The sequence below is a fragment of the Piliocolobus tephrosceles genome, chromosome 2, assembly GCF_002776525.5.
Source record: "Piliocolobus tephrosceles isolate RC106 chromosome 2, ASM277652v3, whole genome shotgun sequence".
NCBI lineage: Eukaryota > Metazoa > Chordata > Mammalia > Primates > Cercopithecidae > Piliocolobus > Piliocolobus tephrosceles.
Window position 1 is genome coordinate 6,006,523 of NC_045435.1, and position 16,233 is coordinate 6,022,755.

Here is a 16,233-nt window from a genome sequence, read left to right on the forward strand (position 1 = left end):
GGATCAGGGACCCACTTGAGGAGGCAGTCTGTCCCTTAGCAGAGCTGAAGTGCTGTGCTGGGAGATCCACTGCTCTCTTCAGAGCCAGAAGGCAGGAACGTTTAAGCCTGCTGAAGCTGTGCCCACAGCTGCCCCTTCCCCCAGATGCTCTGTCCCTGGGAGATGGGGAGTTTTCTCTATAAGCCCCTAACTGGGCCTACTGCCTTTCTTTCAGAGATGTTCTGCCCAGAGAGGAGGAATCTAAAGAGGCAGTCCAGCTACAGCAGCTTTGCTGAGCTGCGGTGGGCTCTGCCCAGTTTGAACTTGCAGGAGGTTTTGTTTACACTGTGAGGGGAAAACCACCTATTCAAGCCTCAGTAAAGACAGATGCCCCTCGCCCGGCAAGCTCGAGCATCCCAGGGCGACTTCAGACTGCTATACTGGTAGCAAGAATTTCATCCCTGTGTATCTTAGCTTGCTGGGCTCTGTGGGGGTGGGATCCGCTGCACTAGACCACTTGGCTCCCTAGCTTCAGCCCCCTTTCCAGAGGAGTGAATGGTTCTTTCTCACTGGTGTTCCAGGCGCCACTGGGGTATGAAAAAAAAACTCATACAGCTAGCTCGGTCTCTGCTGAACAACTGCCCACTTTTGTGCTTGAAACCCAGGGCCCCAGCGGCACAGGAACCTGGTGTGCGGGGTTGCGAAGACCATGGGAAAAGCGTAGTATCTGGGCCAGAGTACACTGTTCCTCCCAGCACAGTCCCTCACAGATTTCCCTGGCTAGAGGCAGGAGTTGCCTGACCCCTTGTGCTTCCCAGGTGAGGCAACGCCACACCCTGCTTCTGCTCACCCTCCATGGGCTGCACCACTGTCTAGCTAGTCCCAATGAGATGAGCCGGTACCTCAGTTGGAAATGTATAAATCACCTGCCTTCTGCGCTGATCTTGCTGGGAGTTGCAGACCGGAGCTGTTGCTATTCAGCCATCTTGCCAGCCACCCCCCAACACTTCTTTAATGCTGGACGACCACCAGAGAGAGAGGCTACCCCAGGTGGGAGCCCACTCTTTCCTATCTCCTGAAGTCTCTGAAATTAAATGTTTGCAAAGCATTATGGAGAAAGCTCAAAAAATATTCAAATTCACTTTATTTTATTTATTTATTTATTTATTTTTGAGACGGAGTCTCGCTCTGTCACCCAGGTTGGAGTGCAGTGGCCGGATCTCAGCTCACTGCAAGCTCCGCCTCCCAGGTTCACGCCATTCTCCAGCCTCCCAAGTAGCTGGGACTACAGGTGTCCACCACCTCACCCAGCTAGTTTTTTTTTTTTTTTTTTTGGTAGAGACGGGGTTTCACCATGTTAGCCAGGATGGTCTCGATCTCCTGACCTCGTGATCCACCCGTCTTGGCCTCCCAAAGTGCTGGGATTACAGGCTTGAGCCACCACGCCTGGCCAATTCAAATTCACTTTAAAGTCACTTGGAATAAAACTATTTCCACAGTATAGAAACACAGACTTTTTTTATCATTATTTATCCAATCAATAAATATTTTCTGCCTCCTTTAACACTCTCTTTAGTTTCAACAAACTCTTCAACCTTTAGTCTCTATCCTTATAAAATAATACCATTTATTAAGCACCTACTGTATGACCAGTCCTATGTTCTATACATCATCCTTAATCCTAACATCCATGAAAGCTGGGTAGTACTGCTGTTCACATTTTACAGATGAGGAAACTTAGGCTCAGAAAAGCCCTGAGGAACTTGACAAGGCCACACAGCTAATAGATAGCAGAGAAAAAAGTGAAGCTTTCCCCTGTCTCTCACAACCAGGTCTCACCTCTCTTTGTGGGTCTCTCTTTACACCAAACCTTTATCTCTGCCCACATCACCATGCTGCCTCTCAGACATGAAAATGTTGCCAGTACTACTCCCATAGAAAAAGTCAACAACTGTAGAGAGGATTATCCAAGTAAACCCATACTCCAGATCTAGAACTAGTCACAGTTTGAAACAAAATAAGGTTTATTCTCAGAGCAACATTAACAGCAGGAAAAAAAAAAAAGCCACCCTTTCCAGTAGGCAAACTAGACCTGACATATGTCCCTCACCCTACACCAGCACCACCACTATCTAGCTCTTGGCTGCCATTCCTCACGGCCCCCTGCTTTACTCAGAAACTATGCAAAACAGCAGAGAGACAGAGAAGGGAGACACACTCCGTAATCTACCACCCATCCTCCCATCAGGAAACTCCTGAAATAACTACTGTCTATAGTAGAGAAGAACAAAAAAAGGTGATGAAGAATGTATGTGTTGAGTCCATAATGCGTGTGTATATGTACTGAGAGGAAAAAGTGAAATGAAGCATAGTAGAGAGAATAAAGTCATCTCAACTCTCACTGTCCCAATTCCACTCCCTCCTACCCATATCCTAGTTCCTTACCTCCCCTAAAGCTCTCATTCCACCGATCATGTACCAGGGTCCAGAAGACTCCATTCTGCAGGGATCCCAGCTCCAAGCCACAGAAACTATTAATGATCTACAGATGGGGGAAATCTTGCTTCTGCTGCCTCACAGGTATAAGAAGGGGAGGACCTGGCCAAGCGCGGTGGCTCACACCTGTAATCCCAACACTTCAGGAGGCCGAGGTGGGTGGATCACCTGAGGTCAGGAGTTCGAGACCAGCTTAAACAACATGGAGAAACCCTGTCTCTACTAAAAATACAAAAGTAGCTGGGCGTGGTGACACATGCCTGTAATTCCAGCTTCTTAGGAGGCTGAGGCAGAAGAATCGCTTGAACCCAGGAGGTGGAGGTTGCAATGAGCGGAGATTGTGCCATTGCACTCCAGCCTGGGCAACAAGAGTGAAACTCTGTCTCAAAAAAGAGAAAAAAGGAGAAGAGGACCAATCACCATGTCTGCTACTAGCTCCAAATTAAAACTCTGCATTTTCCCAGTTATCATTATAATGGGTATTTGGAGAATTCTACGATGTTACTAATACTGCCCTTACATGACATTTGGGGCTGGAAGATAAATAGAAAATAAAATGAAAAAAAAATACAGCCCCTATATATGTGAAAGATTCATATATTACAAGCTTTTGCGAGACTGATCTGAGATCCTACACAGGATCTATAACATGATGGTTTTAAGCAAAAGTGCTCCAAGCTCCAAACAACTGATTAACAAAAGAATTTTTAGAAATCAAATTGTTGTATGTAGGGCACTAAGACTACTAGTTCCAACCTCTGGGGCCGAGATTTCATTTTTTTTTTTTTTCAGAGACAGGGTCTCACTCTGTCACCCAAGGTAGAGTGCAATGATACAACCATAGCTAACTGTTAACATTAAATTCCTGGGCTCAAGCAACCCTCCCACCTCGCTTCCTAAGCAGCTAGGACTATAGGTATGTACCACCATGCCCAGCTAATCTTTTTTTTTTTTTTAGAGATGCATTCTCCCTATGTTGCCCAGGCTGGTCTCAAACTCCTGGGCTCAAGCGATCCTCCTGCCTCGGCTTTCCAAAGTGCAAGGATTACTGGCATTAGCCACTGCACCAGGCCAATATTTATCTCTTACCCTTTTTTGGAAATGACAAAAAATCCTAAATGACCAGCACATAGTCTGCTATATGACTGCACTAATACTCCTGATTTCTAAATGCACATTTTAAGAAATACTCTATTAATCTGTAGTAAACTAGAAATGGTCTTTTCAGTAACATTTGTGATGTTAAAGAGGGCATGTTCACCTTTCCTTCTGAGAAATCACATATCCATCTAGGACTCTGAGGTTTAAGCACCAGCTGACGATGTACGGCCGATAGTCAAATCCTGGGATGGATGGTGTTGCCATCACACAAGGATTGTTCATAATCGACAACTGTTCCAATTCAGTTAAGGATGCCAAAAAAGAGATCTGGAACAAAAAATATTTTTGTTGAACAAAAGGACTACTCAGTGTCAAGCACAAGGTTTCCACTGATTACACATCTTTGGCAGCATTTGAGAATGTGATAATTTCCCTCTTGTTCTGAAAAGTGACAAGTGTCCATTGACTTCCAAAGTTTCAACAATATAGCCATCTGTCCCTGCTGCACAAAATCCCTTGGCAAGTATCAGCACTGTTTCCTAGCAGAAATAACCCTATTTTAAAAACATCACAGCAGCCAGGAAATGCGGACAGGGAGTCTTATAAACCCTTATAATGTAGATGTCCCTCTACCATCAGTTGCCTCCCAGTGGAATGATAATTACAGCTTTACAAAGGAAATTAGACCCTAATGACCCACTGACACTAAGGAAAAGTGGAAAGAAAAATAACGATCATCTAGAGACAAGTGTTTCATCTGAATGGCAGTTTCTTCCAAGATGCTCACAGTCTAAAAGTAAGCTCACAACTCTTTCCTGTGTCTTTCCTAGGCTTTCCAACTTCCTGAATCTCACAAAATACCCTCAAATTTTACCTCATTTAAGTCACGGATTTCATTTTCTGCCAAAGAAAGTATAGCAAGACTTCTGGGTAGGTAAGCAGGTGCCATTCTAAGAGAGGTGATGATGTTTCCATGTAAAAGCAGGGTCTTGAAAGTAAAAACAGTATGAATTACAAATGAAAAGATTACAAATAAATTGGCCTATTGTGACAACACCAAAGTGGTACATATAAGAATAAAGGAATCTACTTCATTTTATTTCTCATCACACACAAATCAAAGACTGTTAATGCTACAAGGGTCCTTGATGATGTTCTGGTCCAACTCTGCTTTCGTATCAACATCCTAATGATATTTTAAAGATTTGTCCAAAAACACATGCTTGGCATAGCAACTAGGCATGCTGTGAGATTTAAGTTATGAGCAATTTCTAACACACTTGTTCATTTTCTTTTAAAATATCAAAATAGAGGCCACAAGTGGTGGCTTATGCCACCACTTGCATTGTAATCCCAGCATTTTGCGAGGCCAAGGAGGGAGGACTACTTGAGCCCAGGAGTTTGAGACTGGCCTGGGCAACATAGTGAGACCTGGTCTCTACTAAAAATCAAAAAATTAGCCAGGCATGATGGGGTACACCTGTAGTTCCAGCTACTGGGGGTGCTGAGGTAGGAGGATCACTTGAGCCCGAGAGGTCAAGGCTACAGTAAGGCATGACTGCACCACTGCACTTCAGCCTGGGTGACAGCAAGACTCTGGTGTCTCAAATTAAAAAAAAAAAAAAAAAGTTATTAAAACCACATATAAAGCAAATTTTCCAAAAAAGAGAATGATAACCTACAACCATAATTGCAACTGTATTCTCTAAGTAACTAAAAACGAGGGGAAGGTAGAATGTGTTACTTGCAGACAAAGCTGACTCATATTAAGTCAGCAACAACCAAGAATAAATCCAAAACTGAACACCCAGGATTCTGATCAGATAAACAGGCTTCTATTCCAGCAAAAAAAAAAAAAAAATTCAATCATCTTTGGTTCATTTGAATTCCCTTAGCATCTATCAGAACAGTATCTGGCTACATCAAATTGTTTAGAATAATTATTGCTAAAAATGATTTCTGCTAAAGTCTGGGAAAAAACTGAACTAAGATACTGTTTCTAGGGCTTAATGAATATATCTGATGCTATCTGATGCTAATAATATACAGTGAGGCAACTATATTTAAAACGTCCTACATATGTTTTTCAAGACTATGATTTCAACTATTACTTATTTCACTTCATGATACATTCCCCTCCATAAAAAGTGCTATATGCTACGTGGTTTTTTTTAAGTGAAATTAATTTTGACAATTAACTAACACCTATTACTTTAAAAACAGCAATCCTGAATGCAAAAAAAAAAACAGACTTGGGACCGAGCACCGTGGCTCAAGCCTGTAATCCCAACATTTTAGGAGGCCAAGGCAGGTGGATAACAAGGTCAGGAGTTCAAGACCACCCTAGCCAACATGGTGAAATGCCATCTCTACTAAAAATACAAAAATTAGCTGGGCGTGGTGATGTGCACCTGCAGCCCCAGCTACTCAGGAAGCTGAGGCAGGAGAATCGCTTGACCGTGAGAGGCAGAGGCCGCAGTGAGCCGAGACTGCACCACTGCACTCCAGTCTGGGTGACAGAGCAAGACCCTGTCTCAAAAACAAAAAAAACAAAAAAACAAACTTGGTCAGCTCAGTGGCTCACGCCTGTAATCCTAGCACTTTGAGAGGCTGAGGCAGGACTGCTTGATTCCACATGTTTGAGACCAGTCTAGACAACATAGTAAGATCTCATCTCTGGCCAGGTGCAGTGGCTCAGGCTTCTAATCAAAACACTTTGGGAGGCCAAGGCAGGAGGATCATGTGAGGTCAGGAGTTCAAGATTCAAGATCAGCCTGGTCAATGTGGTGAACCCTGCCTCTATTAAAAATACAAAAAATTAGCCAGGTGTGGTGGTTGGCGCCTATAATCCCAGCTACTCAGGAGGCTGAGGCAGAAGTATCACTTGAACACAGGAGGCAGAGGCTGCAGCGAGCCAATATTGTACCACTGCACTCCAGCTCGGGTGACAGAGCAGAACTCCATCTAAAAAAAAAAAAAAAGATCTCATCTCTACAAACACTCAAAAAATTAGCCGGGTGTGGTGATGTACACATGCCTATGGTCCTAGCTACTTGGGAGGCTGAGGTCAAAGGATCACTGGAGCCTGGGAGGTCGAGTGAGATTCTACTACTACACTCCAGCCTGGGTGACAGAGCAAGACTATTTGTTTCAAAAAAAATAAAGATAGACTCAAATTCAGGAATGATTAATCTCAACCTCACCAAACATTATGTATATATAGTAACTAAAGCTACTAGCATTGGTTGGTTGGGCATAGAGGGAATTCCATCATGTTCAGAGAATGGTAAATAAAATTAACCTTAACTACAATGACCAGTTTCACACAAAATAAATCAGTTATAGAACTAACAATGAAAAGTTTCATACTTAATTTCTGGTATTCTAACATAATTCCTTTTTTTTTGTTTTGAGACTGAGTCTCACTCTGTTGCCCAGGCTAGAGTGCTGTGACCCAATCTCGGGTCACCACAAACTCCACCTCCTGGGCTCATCCAATCCCGCTTCAGCTGAGTAGCTGGGACTATAGGCTAACACCACTGTGCCCCACTAATTTTTTGTATTTTTAGTAGAGATGGGGCTTTGCCATCTTGCCCAGGCTGGTCTTGAACTTCTGAGCTCAAGCCATCCACTCACCTCAGCCTCCCAAAGTGCTGGGATTATAGGCATGACCCATCGTGCCCAGCCCATAATTTTTAGCATAAAGAAAGCAATCTGCTCATACACGGCAGGCTAATTTTAGGTCAATGAGATTACTTTCTCTTAGTATTTTGCTACAGAACTTCACAAATGACATAGAAAACATACTTACTTTCAGGGATACCAATTTAGATAGATCACCTATCTGGGATATGTTATTGTCTGATAAATCGAGATGCTGTAGAGCTGTGCAGCTATTGATCTGTTCCATGGCCTACCACAAGAAAAGTATCGCATTACTTAATGAAAACAAAATCAAAAAATAAAATTATTCCCTAGTTCTTTGCAGCTGAAAGAGTGTCTTACCTCCTCTTATTACTAGAAGCAGAGTAGAACAACTTAGCAAAAGAAAAGGGGCAGTACTAACAGAATTTAGTAGATTGTCAGGTTATAAACTTATACTTTCATTATCTCTCTATGAGTAGATGGCTACCAAGTAGTTCATATCATCCAAGATCTTTACAGCTTGAAGAAACCAAAGTAATGGCCAGGCGCTATGGCTCATGCCTGTAATCCCAGCACTTTGGGAGGCCAAGGTGAGTGGATAGCCTGAGGTCAGGAGTTTGAGACCAGCCTGGCCAACATGGTGAAACTCTGTCTCTACTAAAAAAAAACAAAAAATTAGCCAGGCGTGGTGGGCGGGTGCCTGTAATCCCAGCTACTCAGGAGGCTGAGGCAGGAGAATCGCTTAAACCCAGGAGGCGGAGGTTGCAATGAACTGAGATCGTGCCACTGCACTCCAGCCTGGGCAATAAGAGCAAAACACCATCTCAAAAAGAAAGAGACCATAGTAATAATATATGACAGTTGGTGGTATAGAACAGAGTTTACAAGTTTAGATTAAAAGCAAACAGCCTGGATTTACATTCTGGCCCTGTGACTTCCTAGCTATGTGACCTTGAGCTAGTTACTTAACTTCTCTGTGCTTCAGTTTCTTCACTTTTATAACATGCATAATATCTATATCTACTTCATAGGCTGTCACGAGATTGAATAAGTTAATACAGATAAATGCTTAGAACAGTAGCTCATATACATTAATGGCTTAATAAAAGGCAGCTATTGGTATCATTTAATCTAGTCCTCTCAGTTAGCATGCCAAAAAATAAGACACAGAAATATGTATTGATGTACCCAAAATTACACAGTTACTAAGCAGTGGAAGTAGGTCTAGAATTCAGATCTTCTGACTTTTAAAACTGTATATTCTCCCTTATAGCATTAAACATTTACTTAAAGCTTAATTCAGCATGATATACTCTCCCTCCTAAACACTCTGGTTTGATTTACTTTTTTCTAAGTACAATATAGATTCTTTGTTCACATTTAAAAGAATATTACGCCATATTATATGTTTCAAAATGAGATTTATTTTTAGTTTATTTTAACAGAGATTAAAGCTGTAGAGTAGGAATGGGTACTTTCACTTTCTAATTTGACTTATTTCTACACTACTTGAATTTTTTTTTATGCAGAACAGTTTTGTAAACAAAAAAGAAACCATTCACCTTAAGATTATTTCCTGCCAAATTCAGCCATTCCAGATGAACTAGTTCCTTTAGCCCTTCCACACAGCCAATGCTATTATGAGGCAAATTTAATACGCGAAGCAACGTCAGCTTGGCCACACCCATCATCCGAACCAGCCGATTATTAGCCACTGATAACTGTAAAAAGGAAACATTGTTATTTTTAGGAATAACATACATAAAATATTTCACATTAAAGTGATTTAAAAGGTTTTAGACGGCCAAACACTCTCAAACTCCTTTTGTACATTTCACACATATTGTCTAAATATTCTACAGTATGACTATCAGTTTTTTGTTATTCTTCCTGGGCAATAGAAAATACAGATAAAGCTGAGCAATCAGACCTCCTCCAACTACTAAGACATTTTTAACACAGCAACAACTTGAGAATGTAAGTTCCACGAGAATAGTGTTCTTAAACTCTCAGTCAAAACTTAATACAGTGCCAGACATATAAGAGGGACTCAGTAGCCATTTCTTGAATGAAGGAATGAATGAACTGTTTACCCCTATCATGAGGTAAAAGGTTACCTTAGTAACACAGTATTTTGCCAAAGTAAAATGCTTCGTTTTCTTAACAATGCTTCTTTTTCTAATTTACTCTCAATGTAGTACATGTATGTTCATCTTCAGAAGAAACTGTCATGTAAAAATTTAAGGCAACAATCACTGCTTTCTAGGCCTGCACAGTTACTTTTTCTCAGGTTATTTTATTGTTTTGTTTAATAATAAATTGATCCTATGTCACCATTTCCCAGATTGCAATACCTACCTGTATTAATCGTTTGCATTTCTCCAGATTTTCCAATTTAATAATCTGATTTTTATCCAGAATCAAAGTGTGAATATCAGCTTCACAGGGCAAATTTGGACCTAATTTCTGTAGTCCCTGCCCTGACCAATTGACCACTGATCCTTGAAAAGAAACGGAAATGTTAGAAAACACAAACAAAATAAAACGTGTACAACAGCTGAGCATAGGGGTGGAATTATAAAATATCTATGTCATTTCAAGTTAAAAAAAACAGTAGAGCATAATATCAACATTGTAAAATTAAAGCAATCTTGAGTTCTAAATGACCAGATTGAATTACTCATTTTTCTTCAGAAATATCAAATTAAAACTACATTTGTGATATTCTCCTCAAGTTTCTATACTTTGGAAATCATATACATTTAAATATGAATGATTACTTCCATTTGTTGTGCCTAAGTAATGATACTATTGTTTAAATGTTACTAAACTTTTGACTGCGATCCACCAGCTTACAGCCTAACTACCAACATACTCTACAGTGCCCAAACTGTGATTTTGAAAATCAAAGTATAGTTCAACTAATTCTCCCATAAAATAGGATAATACACCCATTTTGCTAGCTTGATCCATGAGAATTAAAAGAGAAACCATATGAATAGTACTTAGCCCCATTCCTGCCACAGGGCACTCAATAAAGCACTTTAGGATAACATAGACGTTCAAACCCTGGTTCCACCAGTTAACCATTGTGGTATACTAGGCAAATTATTGATTTCTTTTGGGCTCCCTCTTCTACTCTGTAAAGTGGGGATAATACCTGCCTTATAAATGTAGTTCTACAGAGAAAATGAGATAATGTAAAATAAAAAGAAAAAAAAAAGCACTGAGAACATCGTCTGGGTCATACAAAGTGCTCTGTAAATGTTAACTGTTATTAATAGTTAAGTAGACCTGATGGGCTTGAGAGGTGTGGTTTAAGAAAAGCCGATCTCCAAAGAGGGCGGGATCAGAGAAACGGCCAATTTCAAATTTACACCCAGATCAGGACTACTGCAGGAACTAATTATGCCAGATTGCTCTCGTGGAGGATTTCAACGTTTTCCCATTGTCTAATGGCTCTTAGCATGTGAGGAGTTGTGAGCCCCTCTGAAAATCTGATGAAAGCGGTGTGCTGTCTCAGAAGGGTGCACAGCCTTTGTACACAATTCCAAGGGGTCGACAGAGAGGTCTGAGAACCATCCACCAACTCTTCCCCCAAGAATTTACGGCTCCCAGAAGATGCACTCCTGGTCTAAGCCATGAAAATGGGCCTCGACCCCTGGGCCCTGTCCCGGATTTAGGACTGACCGCTGCCAAGCCTCGGAGTTGTAACCAAAACAAAAGGAGCTCGCGTCCGGTGCCCCAAAGAGGCAGGTATCTTCAGGCCACAGAAGCACCCCCACACTCCTGTGCTCCACTGGGCAGCGACCAAACTCAATCCTAGGACCCGTGTGTACAACAAGGAGTACAGAACTGTGGGCTCTGGATCATCCCCTAGATTTTATCACAGCCACTGGCCACCTGCGAGAAAGGGTTCAAAGCCAGTCTAGTCAGTGGTCTCTGAGGGAAGGTTTTCCTGAACGTTCCAGGAACCAAGGAGAGGGGAATGTGTGAAGCGAAAGAGGGAGATCCCAAACATTTCGCTTAGACACCCAGGACTCAAAGTAAATGGCCAAGAAAGGTCATCGCAGCCCGAAATCCACCGCCTCCTCAGCATCGGGAGCGCGGGAGCCAAGGCGCCGGGCCGCGCGAAGGCTTCTGGGGGCTGTAGTCCCCCGCTCGGCCCTCACCGCAACACCGGAGAGCTGGGCACTGCAGGCGAACTACAACTCCCAGAGGGTAGCGCGCCTCCGCGACGACCACAGATCCGCATCAAAAGAACTGGTCCAGAACTGCGCCTCTAAACCTAGGCTTTCTCCTCTCCACCGTTTAATTCAGTTCCATGGAGTAAACCTTAGGACTCGGGTAGTGATCGCCTTACCTTCTCCGGGAGGCAAAGCCGCGTCCACGCGCGCCACCGCCATACTTGCTGCTTGCTAATAATGCCAGGCAACCGTCCTCCCGCGGCTCTGTGGAGCTTGTAGTCTGAAGGAGAGAGCCGGAAACTATAACTCCCAGGATGCACGGCTCCCCAGACGGCCCAATTGGCTGCTTACGCCTAATGATGTGAAGCTGGGGTTAGAATCTGAGGGTAGTGAGCTAGGGGTTAGAATCTGAGGGTAGTGAGCTCAGGGACGCTGGCCCACTCGCTGATTTGACAGATGAGTTAACTGCGTTATTAGATGATCATTTCACTTCCTTGTCCAGGTGTCTGCGAAATTTGACACTTTTACCGTCGGGATGATTGTAAGGAAGCTACTTAATGCAGACTGAATTTGACAACTCATTGCTGGAAGTCTCTGTGGGAGCTGCTCCATTCTTTTGATAATTGTGAATAAGTTGAAAGTTTTCAACTCCGCTATAGGAATGACCGATCTTGTTGAGATCATAAAAGTGGATACATTTTATTTGAAAAATTAGTTAAGTAAAAGTAAAGTATGCCGAAATAGAAACTTTTATACAGTATTTTTAAGTGATCGTTCTTGAATATTTGACAAATCTTTTGACTTAGGGGTATAAATATGAACCACGAACTTTTCCAGGGAGTATTCAAAATAACTTTAAAATATAATCTGCAGGCCGAGCGCGGTGGCTCACGCCTGTAATCCTAGCACTTTGGGAGATCGAGGCACGCTGATCACCTGAGGTCGGGAATTCGAGACCAGCCTGGCCAACATGGAGAAACCCCGTCTATAGTAAAAATACAAAAAAATTAGCCTGGCGTGGTGGTGCATGCCTGTAATCCCAGGCGCTCGGGAGGCTGAGGCAGGAGAATCGCTTGAACCCGGCAGGCAGAGGTTGCGGTGAACCGATATCGTGCCATTGCACTCCAGCCTGGGCAACAAGAGTGAAACTATGTCTCCAAATATATATACATATAATTATATATTATATAATATAAATACATATTATTTATATAAATATATTTTTATATAGTCTCCAAATTCAAGAATTACATTGCCTAGTTGGAAGGAAGCAGGCTTACAATTTTTTTTTTAATAGAGACAATTTTTTCTTTTTTTTTTTGCCCAGGCTGGCCTTGAACTCCTGAGCTCAAGTAATCCTTCTGCCTCAGACCTGCAAAATGCTGGGATTACAGACGTGAGTGACTGCGCCGAGCCTTCTTTTGATACAACTGTTATATGCTAAATGGTGTGATTGTGACTGAACTTAGTAAGATTTCAAGGAATGGAGAAAGAAATGGAATCTGAAATATTCAGTGAAGACTTGATGGAAGAAGTGAAATGTACCCATCTTTTGATGGGTACACTCTGAGCAGTTCAAAAGTAAAAGGTGAAAAGATTAGCACAGGCTGCAGGTGGTAACAAAGTTGTGCTCACGGGAAGTGAGAAACTAAACAGAGTATACAAAAAGCCTCTGCTTTCTGCTACCAGCTCTCCGAGTTCCTCTTGCAACCTTTATTCTGAACTCCTCTGTTTCTGAAACAGCAGTCTCGGAAGTCTGGTCATTTTTGCTTGGGAAAATCTAGTAACTCATGCTTCTAGATTTCCAGGCACTGCATTCTCTGAGCATTCCCTCTTTCCTGGGTTCTCCTATCTCTCTACACTTGTTTTAACTCCTTTCGATTCTTGTTTCCTGCTGTTTTAGTCTAAAGACAAATTTCCTAGTTCTGAAGGGGTAATTAAGACTAGGATTGTTTTCCTTTTAACCAAGAAACTCCTTACCTAGAAAACGCAATCTTACTATATGTGTAAGAACAAAGCAAGGACTGATTTGTCCACTGTTGTATCCTTGCAAGTTGGCACAGGTTGGCAGGTAAAAATGACCTACTTTCTGTAGAAGTAGAAGCCTATTCTTCACATATAAGCTGTGATTACTATTTTATCACATCTTAAATATGTAAATCTCGGGCTGCGCGTGGTGACTCACGCTTGTAATCCCAGCACTTTGGGAGGCCGAGGCGGGAGGATCACCTGAGGTCAGGGGTTCGAAACCAGCCTGGCCAACATGGCAAAACCCCATCTCTACTAAAAATACAAAATTAGCGGGGCATGGCTGCACATGCCTGTAATCCCAGCTACTTGGGAGGCTGAGGCAGGAGAATCGCTTGAACCTAGGAGGCGGAGGTTGCAGTGAGCCGAGATCATGCCACTGCACTCCAGCCTGGACAGTAAGAGCAAAACTCCATCTCAAAAAAAAAGGGGGGGGAAGGGGAGGAGAAGGGGGAGGGAGGGAGGAAGGAAGGGAGGGAGGGAGGGAGGGAGGAAGGGAAGGGAAGGGAAGGGAAGGAAAGGGAAGGAAAAAAGCAAGCCTGAATACTGCCTCTGCTAACCATTATTCCCTGGAATAGGCCATAGGGATCTGGGAGAAAGGGTTTACAGTTCTTTCCAATTAAGCAAGGTAATTACTTGGTAGGGAGGTCCTGGAAGCTTAAAAGGTACTTAAGAAGCACAGGTTCCTGCAAGTTCATAGCTATAGCAGAAACATTGTTTGCCTGGTTCATCTGACCTGGAATCCAGAGGAAAGGGCCAAAGGACTCTTTTTATGCAGCTAAGTATAGTCACGGCTTTTCAAGTGAGTAGCCAGATGTTCCTGGGCAAGGTCTCTCATGCCCAAGTGACTCAGCAACCCTTTAAAATTACTGCACAGAAATTCTTTTGCGCTTCAAATAATAGCTTTTACGCCTAAAATCAAATTGCTACACTTTAAACTGCCTCATTTTGTATGTATGTTAAACCCTATAAGCTCAAACCAAATTAGGATTCTACTAATTAAGACTATGAACCTCTCAGTAAGGTAATGTCTCTCTGGCAGGCCCAGGCCCTATAAGAAAGATTTTCCTATCAACACAGTATACTTGATCCCTACAACAGCTGATTACCCTGATCTTTGCCATCTCTAATTCATCTGCCCACAGTTACTGGCATGATCGAAGTAAAACAATGCCTTTTAACATGTTATTCCCCTCTCAAAAACTTCTCACTTGAAGTTCAACTAGCAAGAGCCACCATAATCTGGCTTCACCTTACCTCCCACCGTTCATCCCACTCGTTTTCATTTGGTGTTTTTGAGTGAGGGATCGATATAATGATACTTGTGTTGTACAAAGGTTAAACTGCTCATATAACAAGGATGAATTGAAAGGAATAATTGAATTGAAAGGAAGAAGGCAGTAAGGAGATTGTCCTAATAGAGGCCGGTAACCTTCAATGGCGGTTTCAGGAGAGTATTATAAACAAGTTTAGATAACAGGAAGTTAAGAGACTAGGTAGACAAGAAACTGGAACATTTGTGGATGGTACAATTTACCTTGAGAAAATGAAGGTAGTTTTCTAATTAGGATTGAAATCATATTTGAGAGAAGTAAATATAACTTTGAAGTTTGCATTCAAGTTTTAAAATGAAGAAGTTACTAATGTAAAGAATTTTGGGCCGGGCGCGGTGGCTCAAGCCTGTAATCCCAGCACTTTGGGAGGCCGAGACGGGCGGATCACGAGGTCAGGAGATCGAGACCATCCTGGCTAACACGGTGAAACCCCGTCTCTACTAAAAAATACAAAAAAAAACCAGCCAGGCGAGGTGGCGGCGCCTGTAGTCCCAGCTACTCGGGAGGCTGAGGCAGGAGAATGGCGGGAACCCGGGAGGCGGAGCTTGCAGTGAGCAGAGATCCGGCCACAGCACTCCAGCCTGGGCGGCAGAGCGAGACTCCGTCTCAAAAAAAAAAAAAAAAGAATTTTGACACTAAAGATTTGAAAACTATGAGAATTTTTTTAACAATAAAAAATCTTTTCTTTTTTTTTTTTTTTTGGCACAGGGTCTTGCTTTGTTGCCCAGACTCGAGTGCAGTGGCACAGTCCTGGCTTACTGCTGCCTCGACCTCCTGGGCTCAAACAATCCTCCCACTTCAGCCTTCTGAGTAGCTGAGACTACAGGTGCACACCACCACACCTGGCTAATTTTTTTTTTTTGTAGACAGAGGTCTCACCATGTTGCAATCCTCCTGCCTTAGCCTCCCAAAGTGCTGGGATTATAGGCAGCCACCATGCCGGGTTTAACAATAAAAAATCTTCATGTAAAAGTTTAGGTGCATAAAATTATAAATATCTCCTTCTTGATTAATATTCATGTGTAGACTCTTCTGGTCCTGCCTCCTTATCTATAACCTATGGAATGGAAAGAGAGATTGCCAATATTCACAGGTTATCCAGGTGCCCCAAATGAGATTAACTTTCTTCATTATTAGTTATTATTATTATTATTTATCTCCTGCTATGTGGTAGGCTTTGTGATAACTAGTTTACATATATTGACTCTAATTTTCACAAAATCCTTACAAGTAGATGCCAAGAGGTTATGTTACAGTTGTTGGAAACAATGTAGGACACCAGTTAAACTTGAATTTCAGATAACAGTGAATAATGTTTTAATATAAGTATGTCCCAAGTATTCATGTTTTGTTGCAGTATACATCTTATTTAATACTTACATGCAATATTTAGGACATAGCTATACATAGAAAAGTGTTGTTTATCCAAAATTCAAATTCAACTGGTGTCTTATATTTTTATT

At 42.2% G+C, this 16,233-nt stretch overlaps 1 protein-coding gene across 2 annotated transcripts in view; it reads right to left on the reverse strand.

Moving 5' to 3' along the window:
• The window catches only part of CEP97 (centrosomal protein 97), a 38,900-nt gene extending 27,145 nt beyond the window's left edge, over positions 1–11,755 (reverse strand). For both annotated transcript variants that reach the window (XM_023212303.3, XM_023212311.3), the window contains exons 1-6: positions 11,585–11,755; positions 9,580–9,722; positions 8,784–8,942; positions 7,388–7,489; positions 4,451–4,564; positions 3,737–3,903 (exon numbers count right to left, since the gene is read on the reverse strand). In XM_023212303.3, the coding sequence (XP_023068071.1) occupies positions 3,737–3,903; positions 4,451–4,564; positions 7,388–7,489; positions 8,784–8,942; positions 9,580–9,722; positions 11,585–11,627 (728 nt within the window). In that variant the 5' untranslated portion in view covers positions 11,628–11,755. The remainder of the gene's footprint in view (positions 1–3,736; positions 3,904–4,450; positions 4,565–7,387; positions 7,490–8,783; positions 8,943–9,579; positions 9,723–11,584) is intronic.
• Between the last annotated feature and the right edge of the window lie 4,478 nt (positions 11,756–16,233).